This window comes from Nerophis ophidion, linkage group LG23 (genome assembly GCF_033978795.1).
Source record: "Nerophis ophidion isolate RoL-2023_Sa linkage group LG23, RoL_Noph_v1.0, whole genome shotgun sequence".
Classification (NCBI taxonomy): domain Eukaryota; kingdom Metazoa; phylum Chordata; class Actinopteri; order Syngnathiformes; family Syngnathidae; genus Nerophis; species Nerophis ophidion.
This window is the reverse complement of record NC_084633.1, coordinates 35,541,989-35,569,316: the sequence shown is the minus strand read 5'-3', so window position 1 is coordinate 35,569,316 and position 27,328 is coordinate 35,541,989. Positions and strand designations below refer to the sequence as shown.

The following is a 27,328-nucleotide window of genomic DNA, read 5'->3' as shown; positions in this document are numbered from 1 at the left end:
ACAATAATAAAGCATCCTGTATTCTGAATGTTTAGCACCTAGCAATGCTGCAGATGCTATAGTGCACATGTGTCAAACTCAAGGCCCGGGGGTCATGTCTGGCGTTTATGTGGCCTGCTGAGGCCTGGAATGACCATGTGTCTATTTGTTTCTAAATATAGTCCGATTGTAGCTGAGATAGGCGCCAGCGCCCCCCGCAACCCCGAAAGGTAATAAGCGGTAGAAAATGGATGGATGGATGGATGGATGTAGTCAACTTCCTATTTTGACATAAATAAAGACATGTACTGTCATATATTTTAAACATAATCTAATATTGCAACAAATATTATATTATCACACATTAAAAACATCAAAATAAGTACCTAAATATGTCATCATTTTGACGCAACTTATCCATGAAATTGTGCAATGTAAAAATCATTTTTCGAAGGAGAGCCGGTAGCTTATTTGAATTTTACTGTAAAAACACAAAACAAAACAATGTGTAATATTGTCGCGGAGGGAGATGTGGCCAGCGCGCTTGCAGGAGCAAAGGTCACCGTCGCCGTCCATGGTGCTGAGGACGAGCACCATCGGGTAACGGCGGGGCATGTGCTGACGGCGAGACACAGCTGGCAGGTGATTCGATTTCACAGGCGGTACGTTGTAATCTAATCATCTGTTGTCTTTTAACAGTGAGCGGCCGATGAGGAGTAGTGGAGAGACTGCAAAGACTGGAAAAAACAATTCTGTCTGAAGAGCGTGAAAACAATCACTAAAACCTTTGTTAACTCTGCACAACTGGCATACGCGACGTCTACAATTGTTTTTCCATTTACAGTAACACACCGTGTAAACAACAACAGTAGATTTTACAGTAAAACGCTGGTAGTGTTTTCCCATTTACAGATCAAACATGATACATTTTATGGTCAAATTTCAGCTAAACTTTACTCTGAAATGTACATATTTTTCCTACAGTGTACGTAGAAATATATAACAATAAATAATTGTGTAATGAAGTAATTTAAATGTATATATTATTCACTGTTACAAGTGGTTCTCGGAGGGCAGCCATAATTGCCATGTGGCCCCCAATGAAAACGAGTTTGACACCCCTGCTATAGTGTCACATTAAAGCTACAACTATTTAGCGCCCGGCTTCTAAAACCTACTGCTCGTCCTCTTTGTGTTCGGGCTCAAAAACATAAGGACCTGGATCATAATTTTTACCAAAGTAATCGTTGTTGTCTTTCACGAAGTCAGCTTGATTAGCATTGTTGTTGATGGGGAAGGGATCTGTAGCTATCTTGCTTATTATTTCTCAAAATGGCTTGGGAATCTATGTGAGACTAATACTATTTCGATCATATCTACAAAAGCCAAAAGCAGTGAAGTTGTCACGTTGTGTAAATGGTAAATAAAAAGAGAAAAAAATGATTTCCAAATGCTTTTCAACTTATATTCAGTTGAATAGACTGCAAAAACAAGATATTTCATGCTCACACTGAGAAACTTTGCTATTTTTTGCAACTTATCATGAATTTAGAATGTAATGGCAGCAACACATAGCACAAAATGCATTTTTACCAGTGTGTTACATGGCCTTTCCTTTTAACAACACTCAGTAAAGGTTTGGGAACTGAGGAGACACATTTTTGAAGTGGAATTCTTTCCCATTCTTGCTTGATGTACAGCTTAAGTTGTTCAACAGTCTCCTGCCTCATATTTTAGCCTTCACACATTTTCAATGTCTGGACTACAGGCAGGTCAGTCTAGTACCCGCACTCTTTTACTATGAAGCCACGCTGTTGTAACACCTGGCTTGGCATTGTCTTACTGAAATAAGCAGGGGCGTCCATGATAACGTTGCTTGGACGGCAACATATGTTACTCCAAAAGCTGTATGTACCTTTCAGCATTAATGGTGCCTTCACAGATGTGTAAGTTACCCATGCCTTAGCCACTAAAACACCCCCGTACCATCACACATGCTGCCTTTTACACTTTTCGCCAAGAACAATCCGGTTGGTTCTTTTCCTCTTTGTCCCGGAAGACACGACATCCAATTTTTCCTAAAACAATTTGAAATGTGGACAAGTCAGACCGCAGAACACTTTTTCACTTTGCATCAGTCCATCTTAGACAAGAGGCTAGTGAAGCCGGCGGCGTTTCTGGGTGTTGTTGATAAACAACTTACGCATGGCATAGTAGAGTTTTAACTTGCACTTACAGATGTAGCGACCAACTGCAGTTACTGACAGTGGTTTTCTGAAGTGTTCCTGAGCCCATGTGGTGTTATCCTTTACACATTGATGTCCCTTTTTAATGTAGTACTGCCAGAGGGATCCAAAGTTCGTAATATCTTGGCTTCCGTGCAGTGATTTCTCCAAATTCTCTGAACCTTTTGATGATATGCTGAATATCCCCAGGGATCAATAAAGTACATTCTATTCTGTTCTATTCTATTCTATATTACGGAGCGTAGATGGTGAAATCCCAAAATTCCTTGCAATAGCTGCTTGAGAAATGTTGTTCAACAATTTGCTCAGGCATTTGTTGACAAAGTGGTGACCCTCATCCCGTCCTTGTTTGTGAATGAGTGAGCATTCCATGGAAGTTGCTTTTATAGCCAATCATGGCACCCATCTGTTCCAAATTAGCCTGTTCACCTGTGGGATTTTCCTAATAAATCTTTGATGAGCATTCCTCAACTTTCTCAGTCTTTTTTTGCCATTTGTGCCAGCTTTTTTGAAACATGTTGCAGGCATCAAATTCCAAATGAGTTAATATTTGCACAGTCTGCTTCTCCCTCCTCTGTGAGCTCCGCAGGACACGCCCCCGTGTTTGCCACGCCCCAGCGTTTGCCACGCCCACGTGCCACCACAGCCGTAGACCATCTGCAATCAGCGCACCTGCGTATGATGGTAATTGGTTGTACTTCTATAGCGCTTTTTTACCCCTTTTGAAGGAGCCCAAAGCGCTTTGACAGTATTTCCACATTCACCTATTCACACACATTCACACACTGATGAGAGGGAGCTGAATAAAGTACCAGTGGACCCAAGGATCCCGGCGGGAACTTGGTTTCTCGATGGCGTACCGTAAGCCAACTCCAGATTGATGCTCTCTGTTTTCCTTCTGTGTTTTTCCCTCCGTGACTGACTACCTTGTTTGTCCTCCCTCAGTGCCCTTGGTGATTCTTCCGTTGTTTTCCCCTGCGGACTTTGTACTGCCTTCCTCGATCCTCGACCCTCGCCCAGACACCGAAGTTTGTCACTCCTCTCCTTCCCTGGACCACCTGCCTAACCCACGGCCTGCCTCGTTCCTTCGCTCTCAACACTTGGTAACACACACTTCAGCTAACTACACACATAGCCTCACACACACACGGGCTTGGGTTTTGACACTCTCAATTTCCTTAGTTTAGTTTATTAGTTAGTATTGTGTATTATTATTAATGTTAGAATAATTATGTATATATTATCATAACTTTATTCTTAAGGGCCGTTAATATAAAGTATATTCAATTTGTGCTGAAGTGGTATTTCTGTATTTGTGCAGAGCTAGCAGTCCAAGAGATTGCTTTTTATCAGTGTTTTGTCCAGGCTCGGCCTGCTGACTGCCAAGGCCGAACATTGGGTTCCGAGACCAGACAAAGCAGAGACTGGGCGATAGCACCAAGTGTCAACATATTTGCATTTTTGTATAATCATATATTGTGTCTAACTGGAGTTGTTGGGTCTACCGCCTTCCCTCAGCGACAGTGATGTAATAGGGATTTTATATATATATATATATGTATATATATATATATATATATATACATATATATATATATATATGTATATATATATATATATATATATATATATATATATGTATATATATATATATGTATATATATATATGTATATACATATATATGTATATATATATATATATGTATATATGTATATATATGTATATATATATATATATGTATATATATATATGTATATATATATATATACATATATATGTATGTATATATATATATATATGTATACATATATATATGTATATACAAATATATATATATATAAAAAAATATATATATATGGCCCTGCGATGAGGTGGCAACTTGTCCAGGGTGTACACCGCCTTCCGCCCGATTGTAGCTGAGATAGGCACCAGCGCCCCCCGCGACCCCAAAGGGAATAAGCGGTAGAAAAATTAATGGATGGAATATATATATATATATATATATACATAGATACATAATAAATTACTGAACATTACTGCACCCTGGTGTCTGTGCCGTCATTTCCCCTCTGTATACCATAATAAAATAAAGTTGAACATGAAATATAAATAAATGATGAATGGGTTGTACTTGTATAGCGCTTTTCTACCTTCAAGGTACTCAAAGCACTTTGACACTACTTCCACATTTACCCATTCACACACTGAGCTGCCATGCAAGGCACTAACAAGCACCCATCAGGAGCAAGGGTGAAGTGTCTTGCTCAGGACACAACGGACGTAACGAGGTTGGTACTAGGTGGGGATTGAACCAGGGACCCTCGGGTTGCGCACGGCCACTTTACCACTGCGCCACGCCGTCTTTACAGTCTATTCAATTGAATAGAAGTTGAAAAGGATTTGCCAATCATTGTATTCTCTTTTTATTTACAATTTACACAACATGGATATGTAACTAAAATACAGCCCGAAATATGTGTCTCCTCATGAGCTAAATTGAACTCTGTCTCTGCATGATTCCTTGCTTCTTGTCTGATTAATAGATTTCATCAGTGTTTGAACCTGACAATTATATATATATATATATATATATATATATATATATATATATATATATATATATATATATATATATATATATATATATACACATATAATAAATTATTGAACATTACTGCTCCCTGGTGTCTGTGCCGTCATCTCCCCTCTGTATACCATAACAAATGTGTTGTATTGTCTTTTTATTTACCATTTACACAACCTGACAACTTCACTGCGTTGGCGGTTTATATTCATTTATTAAGTATTTTGGTGTCATAAATCAGATGTATATGATAATAGCTTCAATATAGAGGCAACTTGTTTTTCCACTCTGCTGCTACTTTAAAGATGGCTGTCTCCATGCCAGACATCCTTCATAAAGGAGGGAGCTGGTGGTAAATTGGAGCGGAGGGCCAACCCTGAAATTAAAATCATTTGTTCCCTCCGCTTTCCACAGGCTGACACAAATTGGAAGCAGATCGCGAACGAGCGTCGCCCCAAACGTGCTCTCCTCTCTTGGCGGGGGTGGGAAAGCCGGTGGGGAGGGAGAGAGAGAGAGAGAGAGAGAGAGAGAGCGAGGGGGAGGACTTTCAGCTGGCCTGAATATGGACAAACTTCATTATTTCCTCCAGTCATCCCCTTTTCTTCTCCTTTATGCTCGGCGTGAATGAGGTTGCCGGGGTAATGACGGCGGAGGTAAAAAACGCCTCCCTCTTAAGAGGAGAAAAAGTGGTTTGTGGAATGGGGACGAAATTGTACCAACATTTATATTCTGAGGTGGCGGGGGGGATTTGAAGATAGTCAATGATTTGAAGGCACACGGGGTCTCCGTCACACCCTCCCGTTTGGCGCCGCACACTCCGAGCCATTACACCCGCCGCGCTCATTAGGGTCCGCTCTCCTGCCGGGAGGACAAACGCCCCCTTTGTGCGTCTCGGCAGCGCTGCCACGCTCATTCTGCGGGGGTCGCCGGGGGGACCGCGCCGCTCCTAACTCAGGGGGTGGGGTCCGTAAGTGAAGTGAAGTGAATTATATTTATATAGCGCTTTTCTCTAGTGACTCAAAGCGCTTTTGCATCGTGAAACCCATTATCTAGTTGCATTTAAACCCCTGTGGGTGGCACTGGGTGAAGTGTCTTGCCCAAGGACACAACGGTGGCGGATATCGAACCTGGAACCCTCAAGTTGCTGGCACGGCCAACCAATCGTACAATAAGAATGTCTTTGGAATGTCATGAGAATAAAGTTGTACGGAAAATAATCTTACAGGAATAAAGTGAAAACAATTTTTTTTTTTCTATTACATAGTTGTAAACGTGGGTTCTTCAGACCACCACAGATGGCCAGGAATTCAGGTTATAACACATTTATTTTTTCCAATGGTCCAAAGTCTTTTGTTTTCAGCACAGTGTCTCTCAGCAGCACCTCCAACAAACACCACCCGTTTCCTCACGGCTGCCGCTAATAAAGGCGACAGGTGATTAGACAACAAGGCCCAGCTGGGCCATCCACACACCTGTCGCTGTCTTCAAGGCCGCTCCCTCCACAATAGTCCTTTATTTAAAGGGTTTTATTTTTTAATTTTTAGAATTTATTTTATTTTTGAAAGACCCAGATTTGCCCAAAATCAAGTTATATTCTATCAAGAAAAGTCGTGTTTTCTAAGGAATTAGGTCTGATTACCTTCCGTTCATTCTACTTCCAATTCTGAAACGCAAATTAAAAAAGTAAAGTAGGGCCGTTTTTCCCGAATTTTATTATATAAGGCAGATTTATAAAAAAAAAAAAAAAAAAGGGTTGACTTTCATAGAACTATTGCCATAACATAGGATTTGAGACATTTTCCTTTTATGGGTTTTTATTTTTCCAGATAAACACAAAAATGTAATTTATGTTCATCTAAAATGTAAAAATGCTTGGTTATCTGTGTGATGACAAATTGAACAGGTAGCAGTATTTTAAATGTTCCTTTGCGTTTAGCATGTTTTTATAATAATAATAATAATATAGTTTATTTGTATAAAGCACTTTACTTTGAGCAAACAACCTCAAAGTGCTACAGTGAATTAAAAAAGCATAACGCTAACATCTTTGTTCAGCAGGAGTCCTATTGTCATTTAAAAAAACGTGTCATCAAATAGTTGTTCAACTTTTGTTTCAGAAATGAAAATAGAAAAAAATGGCCCGAAATCAGTTTTTTGATATACATTTAAGAATTTGACATAGAATAACCGGAAGGTACACCGACCAAATTAAAATATTTATGTTAAAGTTAACGTCATAAAGTTAAACAGATAAACATATATCTTTTTTTCATTGTCATAAAAGAGGAGAATATATTTGCATTTTTTTCCTTGAAAAAAAAGTAAATTTTATCATAATTTTTCAAAAAGGATCGTAGTCTTAAAAGGATGCATAAAAAGGTGATTTTTTCGACAGTGGTACTGCTGCAGACGAATGGTCTATTTTCGATCTTTATTCATACATAAGACTCACTAGTGCAACAACAACGTATCAAATGTGTCCCGTGAAAAACCGTCCGACCAGAACTCTCTAATAACTTAAAGTTCCTTGGGTGAATAATGTAAACTCACTACACCGGTATGTTTTAGCGCTTTCATGGCGGGTTTACTGACTGATACAAGTAAGAACTTTACACTACTTTATATTAGAAATGGCAACAGCAGAGGATGAATGTCCCATAACAAGAAGATAGAGAAAAATAAGAACCACAAACTACGAAGGCGGACGGGCGCAAATTTTCAGGACTTATGCATGTCAGCAGGTATCAGAAGGTAAGAAAAGTTGCTTTTGCATAATATTGCGAAACAAAACGCCAGATAATATGTCTTAGCTTATACACACACCGTAATAATACTCCTATGTTGAAGCACAGTACAATCCATCAACCGGTGTGGCTTCGGAGCTTACCAAAGTCATACTAAAACATTTGGTAGATTTTTGAGCGCCTTGTGTAATGTAATGTTCTATATTTTCAATGGAACATATAACATTTTGGTGTTGTTTACTTGAGTCATATTGCAGTCTACACGTATCTCTTATGTGGGACTGCCATCATATTGAAGTCTACACGTATCTCTTATGCGTGTTTGCCATGATATTGCAATCGACACATATCTCTTATGTGTGACTGCTATCATATTGCAGTCTACACGTATCTCTTATGTGTGTCTGCCATAATATTGCAATCGACACATATCTCTTATGTGTGACTGCTATCATATTGCAGTCTACACGTATCTCTTATGTGTGTCTGCCATAATATTGCAATCGACCCATATCTGCCATCATATTGCAGTCTACACGTATCTCTTATGTGTGTCTGCCATCATATTGTAGTCTACACGTATCACTTATGTGTGACTGCCAGCATATTGATGTCTACACGTATCTCTTATGTGTGTCTGCCATCAGATTGCAGTCTACACGTATCTCTTATGGGTGACTGCCATCATATTGCAGTCTACATGTATCTCTTATGTGTGACAGCCATCATATTGCAGTCTACACGTATCTCTTATGTGTGATTGCCATTATAGTGCAGTCTACACGCATCTCTTATGTGTGACTGCCATCATATTGCAGTCTACACGTATCTCTTATGTGTGACTGCCATCATATTGCAGTCTACACGTATCTCTTATGTGTGACTGCCATTATAGTGCAGTCTACACGTATCTCTTATGTGTGACTGCCATTATAGTGCAGTCTACACGTATCTCTTATGTGTGTCTGCCATCATATTGCAGTCTACACGTATCTCTTATGTGTGACTGCCATTATAGTGCAGTCTACACATATCTCTTATGTGTGACTGCCATTATAGTGCAGTCTACACGTATCTCTTATGGGTGACTGCCATCATATTGCAGTCTACATGTATCTCTTATGTGTGACAGCCATCATATTGCAGTCTACACGTATCTCTTGTGTGTGACTGCCATTATAGTGCAGTCTACACGTATCTCTTATGTGTGACTGCCATCATAGTGCAGTCTACACGTATCTCTTATGTGTGACTGCCATCATATTGCAGTCTACACGTATCTCTTATGTGTGACTGCCATTATAGTGCAGTCTACACGTATCTCTTATGTGTGACTGCCATTATAGTGCAGTCTACACATATCTCTTATGTGTGTCTGCCATCATATTGCAGTCTACACGTATCTCCTATGTGTAACCGCCATCATATTGCAGTCTACACGTATCTCTTATGTGTGTCTGCCATCAGATTGCAGTCTACACATATCTCTTATGTGTGACTGCCATCATAGTGCAGTCTACACGTATCTCTTATGTGTGACTGCCATCATAGTGCAGTCTACACGTATCTCTTATGTGTGACTGCCATTATAGTACAGTCTACACGTATTTCTTATGCGTGACTGCCATTATAGTGCAGTCTACACGTATCTCTTGTGTGACAGCCATCATATTGCAGTCTACACATATCTCTTATGGGTGACTGCCATCATATTGCTGTGTATACGTATCTCTCATGTGTGAATGCCATCATATTGCCGTCTACACGTATCTCTTATGTGTGACTGCCAGCATATTGCTGCCTACACGTATCTCTTATGTTTGACTGCCATCATAATGCAGTCTACACGTATCTCTTATGTTTGACTGCAATCATATTGGAGTGTACACGTATCTACTATGTGTGACTGCCATCTACTGGTCACACTAATCATTTCACCACGTACCAAAGAAAATAGCGTTTCAAGGTCGGTAAGCACAACCTAAATTATTCCGTACATTAGATTATAAGACGCACTGTCGAGTTTTGAGAAAGAAAAAAGGATTTTAAGCGCGTCTTATAGTCCGGAAATTATGGTAGTTCTAATCAAACGGAAAAAAAATGTAACAACAAAGTCGTATTTTTTCTTAAAATTGCTAAATAAATTGTAAAAAGCCCCAAACTTCACACTCAGAAATGACTCGACTTATTCGATATTAATTCAGGAGACACCCCAAACAACAAGTTTCCAAGAGGCGGTGTGCCTAATCACCCGTGAAGGGACACACTCCAAAAAATGCAAGGGGTAAACGGCATGGTCTCATGTCCAACACGGAGACTCTTGTCGGCGCAAAACCAACAATGGCGCCGCTGCCAGCCTTGATTGAAATACAAACTGCTGCAAACCAAGCATGTAATCAGATTAGTGGGTGAGACTGGGAATACAAGCAAAGGAGCCGCGGGGAGCCATGAATAAAAAAAAAACCAACTATCTGGAGTTCACATCAGCAGAGGACCTGGACATTGGAGGGCGGCCAAGTATGGGAATGCAAATATTGACATACAACTTGCATGGATCACATGGCCAAACACGGCATGGTCGAGACAGGAAGACATTGGGTAACAAAATAAAAGTGTCAAAAAAAATTCTTATTTGTAATATTTCTTAATAGATCAAAAAAAATATATATATATATATATATTTATATACTGTATGAGTTGGGAAATTGTGTTAGATGTAAATATAAACGGAATACAATGATTTGCAAATCATTTTCAACCCATATTCAGTTGAATATGCTACAAAGACAACATATTTGTTTTTCAAACTGATAAACATTTTTTTTTGTGCAAATAATCATTAACTTTCGAATTTGATGCTAGCAACTTGTGACAAAGACGTTGGGAAAGGTGGCAATAAATACTGATAAAGTTGAAGAAAGCTCATCAAACACTTATATGGAACATCCCACAGGTGTGCAGGCTAATTGGGAACAGGTGGGTGCCATGATTGGGTATAAAAGCAGCTTACATGCAATGCTAAGTAATTCACAAACAAGGATGGGGTGAGGGTCACCACTTTGTAAGCAAATTGTCGAACAGTTTTAGAACAACATTTCTTAACAAGCTATTGCAAGGAATTTAGGGATTTGACCATCTACGGTCCGTAAAATCATCAAAAAGTTCAGAGAATCAGGAGAAATCACTGCACGTAAGCGATGATATTACAGACTTTTGATCCCTCAGGCGGTACTGAATCAAAAACCGACATCAGTGTGTAAAGGATATCACCACATGGGCTGAGGAAAACTTCAGAAAACCACTGTCAGAAACTACAGTTGGTCGCTACATCTGTAATTGCAAGTTAAAACCCTACTATGCGAAGCCGAAGCCGTTTATCAACAACACCCAGAAATGCCGCTGGCTTCGCTGGGCTCGAGCTCATTTAAGATGGACTGATGCAAAGTGGAAAAGTGTTCTGTGGTCTAACGAATCCACATTTCCGATTGTTTTTGGAAACTGTGGACGTCGTGTCCTTCGAACCAAAGAGGAAAATAACAACTGTTCTAGACGCAAAGTGTAAAAAGGCAGCATGTGTGATGGTATGGGGGTGTATTATTGGCCAAGGCATGGGTAACTTACACATCTGTGAAGGCAACATCAATGCTGAACGGTACATACAGCTTTTGGACATACTTGCCAACCCTCCCGATTTTTCCGGGAGAATCCCGAGTTTCAGTGCCCCTCTTGAAAATCTCCCGGGGCAACCATTCTCCCAAATTTCTCCCTGATTTCCACCCGGACAACAATATTAGGGGCGTGTCTTAAAGGCACTGCCTTTAGCGTCCTCTACAACCTGTCGTCACATCCGGTTTTCCTCCATACAAACAGCATGCCAGCCCAGTTACATAATATATGCGGCTTTTACACTACACACACGAGTGAATGCGAAGCATACTTGGTCAACAGCCATACAGGTCACACTGAGGGTGGCCGTATAAACAACTTTAACACTGTTACAAATATGCACCACACAGTCAACCCACACCAAACAAAAATGTCAAACATATATTTAACACCGTAACACAACATAAACACAACAGAAAAAATACCCGGACCCCCTTGCAGCACTAACATTTCCGGGACGCTACAATAACATCTACGGCTTTTTGGAGCAGAGTGCACAACTGCACGCACAACAAGAAGGAGACGAAGCAGAAGAACTGAAAAGAGACATGGCGAAGACGAGTAAGAAGAAGAAATACACTTGCTCGTTCCAAAATTATTGGAAAAAAGAATTGCATTTCATCCAGGACAGCTCGAAGGGGAGGGGTATGCTGTCAAGAAAGGCTGACACGTTTAATGATAATGTCAATTTCAAACACACACACACACACACACACGCACACACACACACACACACACACACACACACACACACACAAGTGAATGCAAGGCATATTTGGTCAACAACCATACATTTCACACTGAGGGTGGCCGTAGAAACAACTTTAACACTGTTACAAATATGAACCCACACCAAACAAGAATGTCAAACACATTTCGAGAGAACATCCACACCGTAACACGACATTAACACAACAGAACACATACCTAGAACCCCTTGCAGCAATAACTCTTCCGGAACGCTACAATATATATCCCCTGCTACCACCAAACCCCGCCCACCTCAAATCCCCCCATCTCAAAAATCAGAGGTCTCAAGGTTGGCACGTATGGTTTTGGAGCAACATATGCATACTTGCCCACCATGAGACCTCCGAATTCGGGAAATGGGGTGGGGCAGGGTTGAGGTGGGCGGGGTTGGAGGGGCGCGGGGGGTTGATGGTAGGGTTGGCAAGTATGAACATATGTTGCCATCCAAGCAACGTTATCATGGACGCCCCTGCTTATTTCAGCAAGACAATGCCAAGCCACGTGTTACAACAGCGTGGCTTCATAGACTGGCCTGCCTGTAGTCCAGACATTGAAAATGAGTGCCGCATTATGAAGGCTAAAATATGAGGCAGGAGACTGTTGAACAACTTAAGCTGTACATCAAGTAAGAATGGGAAAGAGTTCCACCTGAAAAGTTTCAAAAATTGTCACAATGTATAGGTCAATTTAAGATGTTGATGTCGAATCAGTTAATTTTACAAATAATGACTGTTTTTACTTACATTAGATCTAATCTAATTTAATCTAGATGAAGACTGTTTTTACTTCTGGTAAATTACTATGAAAAAAATTGATATGCGTATTGTTACCCTGTAGAATTTGGGGTAAAATACTGAGAGGTGTGGTTGCCAGGAATTCACAGCAAAGCAAATTCCAACCATTGGAATCATTCCTGCAGTGTGAAAATATCCAGCATTGAAATGTTATGTTATCTGCCTTTTTTATGTTGTTTAGCAAGACCCGTGTCACGTGACTTCCAACTTGACACCTCATTGGCTACTTCTGAGACAGGACTGATTACTTCAGTGTTAAATTATCGGAGCTAAGTCTTTTTTTTTTTGAAGCAGCGAGTTTTTCCACACTGAATTTTTCAGCACTGAATTTTTAGACAGTAAAGTTCTATAGACTGAATTTGTATACGTTGAATTTTTATTCACTGTTTTTTTTCCACTGAAGTTTTGACATGTAATTTTTTACATTCGATTTTTTATGCAGTCAATTTTTACGGACTGAATTTATTTTACACTGAATTTTTACAGTTTTTTTTCCAAACTGATTTTTTTTTACACAATTTTTTATACACTGAATTTTTGTAGACTGAATTGTTATACACTGAATTTTTATACACTGTTTTTTTACACTGAATTTATTTTACACTAAATAAATCAGTTTTTAAACTTTCTTTATACTTAATTTTTTTACACTGTTTTTACACTGAATTTATTTTACACCAAAAAATTTTTACACGGAATTTTTAGACTCTGGATTTTTTTTACCCTCTATTTTTTATTCAGTGAATTTTTACAGATTGAATTGTTATACACTAAATTTTTATACAGTTTTTTTACATTGAATTTTTTTAAACTTAATTTTTCAGCACTGAATTTTTGTAATACTTTTTATACTCACTTTTCAATCACACAATTTTTATACAGTCAATTTCTATAGACTGAATTCTTATATGTTGAATTTGTATACACTGTTTTTTACACTGAAACTTTAACATTGAATTTTTTACACAAAATTTTTTATACAGTCAATTTGTATACACTGAATTTATTTTACACTGAATTTTTATACAGTTTTTTCAAACCGGTACTGAAATTTTTACACTACATTTTGTTTACACTTAATTTTTTATATACTCAATTTTTATAGACTGAATTGTTATATGTTGTGGTCCTGATGGCTTCATCTGGCCAGGATCTTCAGCTCTCACTGGATCGGTTCGCAGCCGAGTGTGAAGCGACTGGAATGAGAATCAGCACCTCCATGGTTCTCGCCCGGAAAAGAGTGGAATGCCACCTCCAGGTTTGGGAGGAGACCCTGCCCCAAGTGGAGGAGTTCAAGTACCTAGGAGTCTTGTTCACGAGTGAGGGAAGAGTGGATCGTGAGATGGACAGGCGGATTGGTGCGGCGTCTTCAGTAATGCAGACGTTGTACCGATCCCATGTGGTGAAGAAGGAGCTGAGCCGGAAGGCAAAGCTCTCAATTTACCGGTCAATCTACGTTCCTATCCTCACTTATGGTCATGAGCTTTGGGTCATGACCGAAAGGACAAGATCACGGGTACAAGCGGCCCAAATGAGTTTCCTCCGCCGTGTGGCGGGTCTCTCCCTTAGAGATAGGGTGAGAAGCTCTGCCATCCGGGAGGAACTCAAAGTAAAGCCGCTGCTCCTCCATATGGAGAGGAGCCAGATGAGGTGGTTCGGCCATCTGGTCAGGAGGCCACCCGAACGCCTCCCTAGGGAGGTGTTTAGGGCACGTCCAACCGGTAGGAGGCCACAGGGAAGACCCAGGACACGTTGGGAAGACTATGTCTCCCGGCTGGCCTGGGAACGCCTCGGGATCCCCCGGGAAGAGCTAGATGAAGTGGGTGGGGAGAGGGAAGTCTGGGCTTACCTGCTTAGGCTGCTGCCCCCGCGACCCGACCTCAGATAAGCGGACGAAGATGGATGGATAGATGGATGAATTGTTAAACACTTCAATTGTATACACTGTTTTTTTTACAATGAATTTATATTACACTGAAATTTTAGACAGTTTTTTTTAAACAGAATTTTTTTTTACACTAATTTTTATAGACTGAATTGTTATTCACTGAATTTTTAAACACTGTTTTTTTACACTGATTTTTTTTTACACTGAATTTTTTACAGTCAATTTTTATAGCCTGAATTGTTATACACTGAATTTTTATACACTGGATTTTTATAGACTGAATTTTTTTACCCTCAATTTTTTGTACAGTCAATTTTTATAGATTGAATTGTTATATACTGAATTTTTACACAGTTTTTTTACACTGAATTTTTTTAAACTGAATTTTCAGCACTGGATTTTTTAAAATACTTTTTATACTTTAACCACACAATTTTTATACAGTCAATTTCTATGGACTGAATGTTTATACGTTGAATTTTTATACTCTGTTTTTTACACTAAATTTTTTATACAGTCAAATGTTATACACTGAATTTATTTTACACTGAATTTTTATACAGTTTTTTTTAAGTAATTCTGAAATGTTTACACTACATTTTGTTTACACAACTTTTTATACACTCAATTTCTATAGACTGAATTGTTATACACTGAAATTTTTAACACTGTTTTTTACACTGAATTTATTTTACACTTAAACTTTATACATTTTTTTTTTAAACAGATTTTTTTACACACATTTTTATAGACTGGATTTTTTTACCCTCAATTTTTTATACAGTCAATTTTTATAGATTGAATTGTTATACACTGAATTTTCATACACTTTATTACACTGAATTTTTCAGCACTGAATTTTTTTTATACTCACTTTTTATTCACACAATTTTTATACAGTCAATTTCTATATACTGAATTCTTATACATTGAATTGTTATACACTGTTTTTTACACTGAAATTTAAACATTTAATTTTTTTAAACTAATTTTTTAATACAGTCAATTTTTATACACTGAATTTATTTTACAATTAATTTTTAGACAGTTTTTTTCAAAGTGATTTTTTTCACACTGACATTTTTACACTGAATTTTCATAAACTGTTTTTTTTACAGTGAATTTATTTTACACTGACATTTTAAACAGTTTTTTTAAACTGATTTTTTTTACACTCAATTTTTATACACTATTTTTACACTGAACTTATTTTACACAGAAACTTTTTTACACTGAATTTTTTTAACACAGAATTTTTTATACAGTCAATTTTTATAAATTGAATTGTTATACACTGAATTTTTATACACTGTTATTTTACACTGAATTTATTTTACACAGAATTTATTTTACATGGAATTTATTTTAAATATTTTTTTTACTCACTTTTTAATCACACAATTTTTACACAGTCAATTTCTATAGACTGAATTCTTATACGTTGAATTTGTATACACTTTTTCACACTGAAAGTTTTATACAGATTTTTTCAAACTGATTTTTTACACACTGACATTTTTACACTGAATTTTGTTCACACTCATTTTCTTATACGATACATTTTTGAAGACTGAATTGCTATACACTGAATTTTTACACACTGTTTTTTACACAGAATTTATTTTACACTGAATTTTTCTGACATTGAATTTTTATAATTTCTTTAAAACCGATTTTTCTTTTTTTACACAAATTTTTTACACTAAATTTTTCATACAGTCAATTTTTATTGGCTGAGTTTTTAAACTTTTTATACTCACTTTTTATCACAGAAATTTTTATACAGTCAATTTCTATTGACTGAATTCTTATACGTTGAATTGATATACACTGTTGTTGTTTTTTACAAATCATTTCTTTTACACTCAATTTCTGATACAGTCAATTTTAATAGACTGAATTGTTATACACTGAAATTTTATAGACTTTTTTTTTTACACTGAATTTATTTTACACTGAATTTTTATAATTTTTTTTTATTCACACTGATTTTTTTCCCCCACAAGTGTTTTACACAAAACATTTTATACAGTCAATTTTTGTTGGCTGAAATGTTATACAGCAAATTGTTATACACTGTTTTTTTAACGCAGAATGTATTTTACACAAAATTTTTCAGCACTTAATTTTTTTGCACTGAGTTTTTGTACTTTTTATACTCATTTAATCACATAATTTTTATTAAGTCAATCTCTATAGACTGAATTCTTATACGTCAAATTTTTATACACTGTTTTTTTTTTACAATTAATTTTTTTTACATTCATTTTCTTATACAGTCAATTTTTACAGACTTAATTCTTATACACTGAAAATGTCAACTGAATTTTTTTTACACTGGATTTAAATAGATTTTTTTTAAACAATTTTTCACACAAATCTTTTTATACTGTCAATTTTTATAAGCTGAATTGTTACACACTAAATCTTTATACACTGATTTTTTTTACCCATAATTTATTTTCTACTGTATTTTTTCACGCATAATTTATTTTATACTGTATTTTTTTTAACAAAATATTTATACGTTTTTTTTAAACTGATTTTTTTAAACTTAATTTTTTAACACGTTTTTTTTTACACTGAATGTTTTTACATTGACTTTTAAAACATATTTTCTTTTCTATCAAACCGTCAGCGGAATTTAATGAGAATAAATTCAGTTCACAAAATTCTAACGCAAAAAAAATCAGTTAGATAAATTCAGTGTCAAAAACGAGCTCTCGTAATAAAGACACAAATGAACCTCCTTACAAACTTTTTCACAAAAATCGTCCGATACAGATCAGCGGCCGATCAATCGGCCCATCTCTAGAAAAAAAAATGAGTTGAATGCGTGTTACTGACCCGATGTCTCGTCGTAGCTGCTGTAAGTTGCCGTCGGAGACGCGACCGGAATCTCTGCAGGGGAAGACAGGAAAAGGGCCATGAATGATCACTGAAGAAATGATAGCAACATGTGTTTTGTAACTTAGGCCTGGGACGATGTGCGGCATACCTGGGAGGAGGAGGGACAGGATGGAATGTGACATGATGCTAATGAAAGCTGATGCTTAAACATCTGTTATGAGGAGAGTGGCGTAGCGCTCTCTCTTGATTGTGGTATGTTGTACAAGCGCAACGCCAAGTCAAAGATGGAGTCATCACTCAATCACATCGCTACTGGGGTTGCAAAATTCCGGGAGTATTCAAAGTTGGAAACTTTGCATGGGAATTAATGGGAATAAACATTGAATGCAACATGCTACATCTTGCAGCATGATTATTAACTAAAACAACCTGATTTATTAAACATTTAGTTGAATTTCGACCCTGCACTGTGCATTCCTCAATCACATGCCCGGTTAATTCCCGGCATGCTACACACTACAGCAGGGCTATTGAGGCCACACTAGTATTTGAGCCCAAAGACTTCATCCAGTCAGGTAAGTTTTGATGATATTATTGAGGTAAATATATTTGATCTTGTCATTGTGATCATGTACTGTTTAGTTATGTTCTGTTTTGTTGTTGACTCCATTAGTTCCCGTTTTTGCACTCCCTGGTTTGTTTTAGTTTTCATGACAACCATTAGTTTCACCTGGCTCATTTGTTTGGACTCACACACTTGTCAATAATCACAGCACTATTAAAGCCTGTAGTTGCCAGGCAGTCAGCCTGGTGACATCACCCTCTACACACCCTTGATACCTGACTGCTAACGTCTTGCCATAGATTCATCCTTTTCAAGTCACAGTAAGTGTTTTCTTTTTTGTTGTTCATACTTTTGCCATTGTGCGAGTCTTTGTTTTCAGAGCCAAGTTTTTGTACCTCTCTGAGCGCCTTTCGTTTGTACTTTTTTTTTGAGTTAAGATTAAAAGATGTCGTTACCTACATGTCGTGTCCGATCCAGTTGCTTTGCACCACGGGAAAACAAACCTCCCCATAGTCCTCGCCCTGACAGATCTATGCTATTTAAGTAGGCTGACCCTATTGTGAAATCCCAAAACGAGGACACATATGCGTGCCAGGGCCGGGACTCGGTAAAAATTTTCCAATGATACTCAAACTTGCTTTATAAATAATATATTTATTTAAATTATGCATTTTTTCTCCTCTGTTGACAGCAGTTTTGGCGCTAGGAATTGTCAAAATGGCGTCCCAGGGACCCCATCAAGTCACAAAAATGGGGTCCCACTTTTTCATAAGAGTTTTGAAAAAAAAAATAAAGTAACCATTATAATGTTATATCTCACATTCTATTTTGTATTTTGGAAAAATGTTGTCATAAACGTTACATCATTCATTAAAAGAAATAATACAAAAGAAGACGAATTTGTATGCTTATGTAAATGTATTTATTCATTCAGTTTCTTCTTTCCTTCATGGATTTTGACTTTACCGCCGTTGCTAGTTTCTTGTATGTTTTTGTTTAATAAGTTTTAGGTGTGTTTATTTCAGTATAAAAGTGTAAAAAAGTGTTTTGCTTGAGTCATGAAGTGATGATAATGGTGTGCCAGGGCTTACATACATTTTATATTTAAGGCTTAAATCTCTGGAGTCTACATCAACTTCACATCTATTCCTCATTTCAAAATGTTTTAGTTTTTTTTAATGTTGTTTTTTTGTTTGTTTGTTTTACGTTTTTTTTTTAATGGCAAAATATGCAAAATCCTCCACCAAAAATATTTTTTCAAAGTGGAATATTTGATGTGAAGTAATAGGAATTGGATAGGTCAATAATCCATGATAACATTGATTTTGATTCAATATTATGTTTTGAGCAATGACAGTTTGAAAGAAAAAAAAAATTATTACCGTATTTTTCGGACTATAAGTCGCAGTTTTTTTCATAGTTTGACCTGGGGTGCGACATATACTCCGGAGCGACTTATGTGTGAAATTATTAACACATTACCGTAAAATATCAAATATTATTTAGCTCATTCGCGGAAGAGACGAAGAAAATGTCAGCAATCGTCACACACACGTCAACCAATAAGAATTCGGCGGGGGAGGGTCATGGCAGAAGTGCATTGTGGGTCATGGAATGCTAACTGCTATATTAAAATGAATCATTTCAACGTTGGCGGTAACTTATAAAAACGGAGAAGGGCTGAACAAAAATGACACCGAAAAGGAAATCATGTACTGCAGATTACAAGCTGGACGTAGTGAAATATGCAGCAGAAAACGACAAGAGGAAGCGGCGCATACCTTTGGAGTTGGCAGAGTTGTTTAGAAGCGACATCGAGGAAGAAGATTTCATGGGATTTATGGATTAGGAGTGACAGATTGTTTGGTAAAGGTATAGCATGTTCTATATGTTATAGTTATTTGAATGACTCTTACCATAATATGTTAGGTTAACATACCAGGCACCTTCTCAGTTGGTTATTTATGCCTCATATAACGTTCAATTATTCAGCCTGTTGTTCACTATTCTTTATTTAATTTAAATTGCCTTTTAAATGTCTATTCTTGGTGTTGGGTTTTATCAAATAAATTTCCCCCCAAAATGCAAATTTTACTCCAGTGCGACGTATAAATGTTTATTTCCTTCTTTATTATGCATTTTCGGCCGGTGCGACGTATACTCCGGAGCGATTTATAATCCGAAAAATACGGTAGTCAACATTGCAACTTTCTCGAAATGACATTTCCCCTTTAAGCTTTTTTAGTTCACTTTTGTGATGTTACGCGGTAAACTTGTCCGAGTGCAAACTGAGGCAGTAGATGTCATTGAAAAAACTTTCGGCGAATCAAAATAAAAACGCAATAAACGGGGACGGAAATTTGCATAAACAAAACAAAACACTGGCGGAAAGCGATAATCGATACAATAAAAAAAAAAAAAACAAGCAAACCGGGATACTTGTCTGTCTCTCCACTCCCTTTACCGTGAATTGATTAACGTGGACCCCGACTTAAACAAGTTGAAAAACTTATTGAGGTGTTACCATTTAGAGGTCAATTTAACGGAATATGTACTGTACTGTGCAAACTAATAGTAAAAGTTTCAATCAATCAATCCCTCGCTCTCTCTGTCTCTGCCCCTCCCTCACAAATGTTTCTGCGTGCGTTCACCTTCACAATTAGTTTTATTTTTAACCCTGAAAGGACATTGAAAATACACACCAACACTAACTCAAAATGCCGGACATTTGAGGCATTTAAGAAACTCCACCCAGACAGCCCCGCAAAAGAGGACATGTCCGGGAAAAAGAGGATGTATGGTAAGTCTAATTTAAGTGGAATAGAGATGTAATCGCTTGTATGACTGTAAACTACTCAAGCTAGCCTGCTGTTCCTGTACTTGTTCAATGATTTTGGAGCCAATATCTCCAGCTAGCTAGGTTTATGTACCACCACAGTCTCATAATGAATCGAAAATAATTCTCCGTTAGCCGTGATGCTAATTTTCTCTGTGTTAAATCTCATTCATTTATGCTAACAACTTTAGCGACCCGAACTGATCTTTTTTGTGATCTATAAAGCAAATACTAAATCAAAACGTGTACTGTCCTTCTGATAGCCACTGTGTTGTCATACAAGAATGTAGGTTATAGTTTGATTTAACATGCTGATTGCATTCAAGCATCTAGCCCAGCGGTGTCAAACTCAAATACAGAGTGGGCCAAAAATTTAAACGGAACAAAGCCGGGGGCCAAAGTTGAAGAAATTAACCTTTTAATAGGGACCCAAACAAGTTTTGCATTAAATATTGAACAAGCAAGGCTTATATAACTTTAGTGACATACAAAATCCGAAAAATACGGTAGTCAACATTGCAATAGCCTGCACATCTGTGGGATGTTCCAAATAAGTGTTTGATGAGAATTTCTCAACTTTATCAGTATTTATTGCCACCTTACCCAACGTCTTTGTCACGTGTTGCTGGCATCAAATTCTAAAGCTAATGATTATTTGCAAAAAAAAAAAATGTTTATGAGTTTGAACATCAAATATTTTGTCTTTGTAGCATATTCAACTGAATATGGGTTGAAAATGATTTGCAAATCATTTTATTCCGTTTATATTTACATCTAACACAATTTACATCTAACACAATTTCCCAACTCATATGGAAACGGGGTTTGTGTATATATATATTTATATAAAAACCCCTGCCTGGAAAGAGAATAATGTTTACCTTGGTACCCTTCAAACGTGCCTTGGTGCCCTAAAATATGAGCCCTCCTTTAGGGCAAAAACTTACCTTGACCTTAAAAATGTTTAATTCAAGGCCTGTCAGCCCCCTCGTCTTTGGACCTCATTACCACCAGACCTTAGTAATATAGACTCAATATCCCTCTTTAAATCAATATTCAAAATACAGCTATTCCTAACTGCTTATTCAATGTAAATCTTATCCACCTTTGTTCTTTTTATCCAATTGATTTGATGGCTTTGAGTGCACCTTATACGTATATTTAGTCCTGGCATGCGAGAAGACAGTTCCACCCAGACTTACTGATGCAGGGGGCGATGGGAGAGCGACTCTGCTGGTAGCCCTTGGCGCAGCGGTTGCAGGTGATGCCCGCCACTCCGTCCTTGCAGGGGCACTGGCCCGTGGTCTGGTTGCACGTCTTCCCCGCGGCTCCGACCGGATGGCAGTCGCACGCTGCAGCAGAAGAGAGAGGGCCGGATGGTCAGCGGGTGGACTTGAAACAGACGTCATTACCCAAATATCACCTTCCAAATTGCTAGCGCATGTCTCCAACCTGCTGACTGTACATGTTCCATGCATTAAACGTAATCTTAGCAGTCAGACCGGGTGAGAAATCAGTCCCTCTTTTTCGCGTTGGCCGGCGTTTCCTTCCGTAACATCACACATGAGGAAGTGGGCCTCGCACCGGCGTACAGACCGCGTTATTACCCGGCTTCCCCACACCCTTAATGACCGTAGGAGAGGAGAAACTTGATTCTTATTAGCATTTCACTATTTCTTCCTCCTTGTGTGCCTGCTGCAGCACGTCTTTGCGCAGCACGGCAGCAGACTTTTGTGACGGGACATGCTGTGTAAGCTTGTGATTAGGGCTGGGCGATATATGGCGTGGAACACCGCAGAGGCTACCACAGGGTATATTTTTCTTTTAGTTTTTTTATTCATAGCTGTATGTAGAAGTGTCTGGTTGTATCCACTGCTTTAATGTCTTTGATGTCCTTTGTGTTCTTTGATGTTTGATTTCCCACTTACACACATGTGCGAGCGATGTGTACTATGGCTATGAGTTGTTGTTTTTTTTGTCTGGCCTCAGTCTGGACCCCCTTTCCAGGGCCGAGGCTTAGACCGATTTTTTAATTTTATTCTTCTATCTTTTTGTCACATTCCCCCCCTTGTTTACCTGTATTTCATCTTTTTTGTAAGGGGCGCTGGAAGCCGGCAGACCCGTCAGCGATCCTGTTCTGTCTCCCTGTAATGTTTGTCTGATCTTGAATGGGATAGTGCTGAACATTTTTATTTTCCTGAAGGAACTGTCCTGAAGGAATAAATAAAGTACTATCTAATCTAATCTAATCTATATGGATATACTGGATGTATCCCGGGTTTGTCTCTGTGCTATATAGAAAAGGACTACCGTATTTTTCAGACTATAAGTCAGTTTTTTTTCATAGTTTGGCCGGGGGGTGCGACATATACTCCGGAGCGACTTATGTGTGAAATTATGAACACATTACCGTAAAATATCAAATAATATTATTTAGCTCATTCGCGGAAGAGACGAAGAAAATGTCAGCAATCGTCACACACACGTCAACCAATAAGAATTCGGCGAGGGAGGGTCGTGGCAGAAGTGCATTGTGGGTCATGGGATGCTAACTGCTATATGCTACTGCCGTAGCTATTAAGATGGATCATTTCATCGTTGGCGGTAACTTATAAAAACGGAGAAGGGCTGAACAAAAATGTCACCGAAAAGGAAATCATGTACTGCAGATTACACAATATCAGATAATATTATTTATCTCATTCGCAGAAGAGACGAAGAAAATGTCAGCAATCGTCACACACACGTCACACACACGTCAGCCAATAAGAATTTGGCAGGGGAAGGTCATGGCAGAAGTGCCTTGTGGGTCATGGGATGCTAACTGCTATATGCTATATTAAAATGGATCATTTCATCGTTGGCGGTAACTTATAAAAATGGAAAAGGGCTGAACAAAAATGTCACCGAAAAAGAAATCATGTACTGCAGATTACAAGCTGGACGTAGTGAAATATGCAGCAGAAAACGACAAGAGGAAGCGGCGCATACCTTTGGAGTTGGCAGAGTTGTTTAGAAGCCACATAGAGGAAGAATATTTCATGGGATTTATGGATTAGGAGTGACAGATTGTTTGGTAAAGGTATAGCATGTTCTAGATGTTATAGTTATTTGAATGACTCTTACCATAATATGTTAGGTTAACATAGCAGGCACCTTCTCAGTTGGTTATTTATGCCTCATATAACGTACACTTATCCAGCCTGTTGTTCACTATTCTTTATTTAATTTAAATTGCCTTTCAAATGTCTATTCCAGGTGTTGGATTTTATCAAATAAATTTCCCCCAAAAATGAAACTTATACTCCAGTGCGACATATATATGTTTTTTTCCTTCTTTATTATGCATTTTCGGCCGGTGCGACGTATAATCCGGAGCGATTTATAATCCGAAAAATACAGTATATTTTTATATTGGAGTATACACGCCTAACTCAATTTACCCGGGGGCCACAGGATGCAGAGTCTGGGTGAGGCTGGGCGGCAAGAAAAGATTTCTTAAAAAATATATTTTTAAATTTCTTTATACAAAACAAAATCAAAATATAAATGAACAAAATGAGAATTGTGCACCGCAACTTTCTCTGTGCAAATAAGACACGTCGGGGTGCGCCTGTGCTCAACAAAGAAATATTGCATCTCCCACTTTTCCTGGAATTGTCTTTGTTCACCACTAACCTTTCTCTTCACTGCAGGCTTTGAAAAAGACAAGTTTGAGGTTGTGGAATGTATTTGTATTTAGCCGACAGACGAAGAAGAATGTTACTTCCGCAATGTTCCGCTTTTCCTCCCTACAGCAACACGGCGGTCGGCGGATAATAACCGGGAAAGTACCAGGATAGCGAGCGCAAAAAAGTGACGGTGTCATATAAAAATATATGTAGTGCTCATCATGTGAGGCGATGCAAATTAAACAAGAAAAAAAAAACAAATAACGGTTTGAATTGGCCCAGGTTATCGGGGACTGTTATTATTGACAGACAGGTGTCGCGGTGTGACTGCAGCCGGGCAAGTAAGGAAACCCTGGTCTCCATTGCAACGTCTCTGTCGCTTTCACTCGTTTGCCGCTTTTCCACTAACGCAGGGGTAGGCAACCCCGAACGTTGATAGAGCCATTTTGGACCCGTATAACAAAAATCGTCTCTGTCTGGAGCCAACGGGAGGGGTGGGGTGTGGGGGTAGCACAATTAGCCCCGAATGGGCTAACATCACGACTATTATGTTACACGTCCGATTTGCTGGGGTCTAGTGCACCACAGTTTTGTATTGTCGCTTGGTCCTTCGGCGGAGTGCCTCGGAAGCTAATGGACCACTTGTCTCCCCGGCCCGGACTGTTTACAGCAGCGCCGGGGGAGGGAGAGAGGGAGCGAGCGAGAGAGTGACAGCGAGCAAGAGAGTGACAGCGAGATTGAGAGAGCGAGCAGGCGGGCGCGCAAAGGAGGAAAAGTGTGTCCGGGTCTAGTGGAAAAGCGGCAAAACGTTTCTCTACTTGCATCACGCAAGTGACGTCAATGTTCGGCCATTCAGAGCCACATACCACACTGTGATTGGTAGATTCCTTTATCTCCGCACACAACGCTGTCAAGCGCCATTCAAATAAAACTCGCGGGCCACTCTAACAATAAACTTTCATATTAAGGTGGGGGCCGCTGAATAACGACGCACGGGCCGTGTGTCTGAGACCCCTGCTGTACAGTTTCTTCCCACTCTTTCTGGTCTCTCCTTTTCACGGACAGCAAGCGCACCTTCTTATATACATCACATACTGTCTTACATACGTCACATACGTATACGCCCTCGCGGAGCAGAGAGGTAGCAGCATGGGGCGGCATGGCATAGTGGGTAGAGCGGCCGTGCCAGAAACTTGAGGGTTGCAGGTTCGCTTCCCACCTATTGCCATCAAAGTCGCTGCTGTTGTGTCCTTGGGCAGGACACTTCACCCTTTGCCCCCGGTGCCGCACACACTGGTGAATGAATGATGAATGAATGACAGGTGGTGGTCGGAGAGACCGTAGGCGCAAACTGGCAGCCACGCTTCCGTCAGTCTACCCCAGGGCAGCTGTGGCTAAAGATGTAGCTTACCACCACCAGGTGTAAATGAATGATGGGTTCCCACTTCTCTGTGAGCGCTTTGAGTATATAACAATAGAAAAGCGCGATATAAATCTAATCCATTATTATTATTATTATTATTATTATGAGTAACGTTAGCTGTGGTGCGAGTGGTAATACGAGAGAAAGAAGGTGCCAACCTGGTAACAAATGAAGGAAGAATTAATTCCCAAGAAAAACAGCAGGGGGTCCATCGTCTGGCGGTGGTTTGGCTTCAAGTGGGAATATGTCGAGCAGACAACCGTAATTTGTCAAGTGTGGGGCAAAAGTGTTACTACAAAAAGTAGCATTACTGCTAATGTGTAGCATCATTTGAAAAGTCACCTGCTAAAGAATGCAGAGTGCTTACTCCCCATGTCAACATCGCCATTCGGTGCCACAGCAACAAAATGCAGAGGCAAACATTTCCACATCAACACCGTACGAAAAAAAATAGTGAACAACATAAGGAGATAATGTCCGCAGTTACCTCCCACATAGCGATTTGATTTCCTATTATGCAGCTCATTTTTATTTGACACTTATTGAAATATCTTGTGTGACATCATGGACATAAGTGCACTTTATTTGTTTTGAACTATTGTAGTGGCGTTCTGTACAAAAAGTGCACTTTAATTGAGTGTTGTTTTGATATGTCATCTTAGTGACATCATGCACAAAAGTGCACTCATAGCTTGTTTTAAAATGTCTCTGACAATCTTGCACTTTCTGTTTTGGAAATGACATGAATGTTTGTGCCACTGCTTAATAACTGTTTCATAAATACACTTTTAGTTGTGATTTCCTTCTCTGCATGAAAGTTTAAAAGTAGCATATATGAATGCAGTATGAAGAAGAATGTTTTAATGTAGACACATAGAATCATCATACTGCTGTGATTATATGCATCAAGTGTTCATTCAAGGCTAAGGCCAAATATCCACATATATATGGTGTATTGTGATATGGCCTAAAAATATCCAGATATTTAAAAAAGGCCGTATCGCCCAGCCCTACTTTGGATTGACTTTTCCGACGCGAAGTTTCTTGGCAAACACTGCCTGAATAATGTTTCCCGGTAAACGTCGAGTGGAACACACTTCAAAGTCTTTAGGAGCGCTGAGCTGGGAAGAAGACACCTTTCACACTTTGCCAAACAAGGTGAATCGGAATTTTTTTTTTTTTTTTTTTGGAATTATGCCTATAATTTACAATCCTTTTGAGCGACAAGAACTAGGGCTGGGTGATATGGCCTTTTATTAATATCTCGATATTTTTAGACCATATCGCGTACACCATCTATATCTCCATATTTTGCCTTAGCCTGATTACAC

The 27,328-nt window shown here is 38.6% G+C and overlaps 1 protein-coding gene across 1 annotated transcript in view; it reads right to left on the bottom strand.

Moving 5' to 3' along the window:
* The window catches only part of ntn1b (netrin 1b), a 180,248-nt gene that overhangs the window by 39,631 nt on the left and 113,289 nt on the right, over positions 1–27,328 (bottom strand). The window contains exons 3-4 of the mRNA XM_061884269.1: positions 22,106–22,255; positions 17,500–17,553 (exon numbers count right to left, since the gene is read on the bottom strand). Of these exons, the coding sequence (XP_061740253.1) occupies positions 17,500–17,553; positions 22,106–22,255 (204 nt within the window). The remainder of the gene's footprint in view (positions 1–17,499; positions 17,554–22,105; positions 22,256–27,328) is intronic.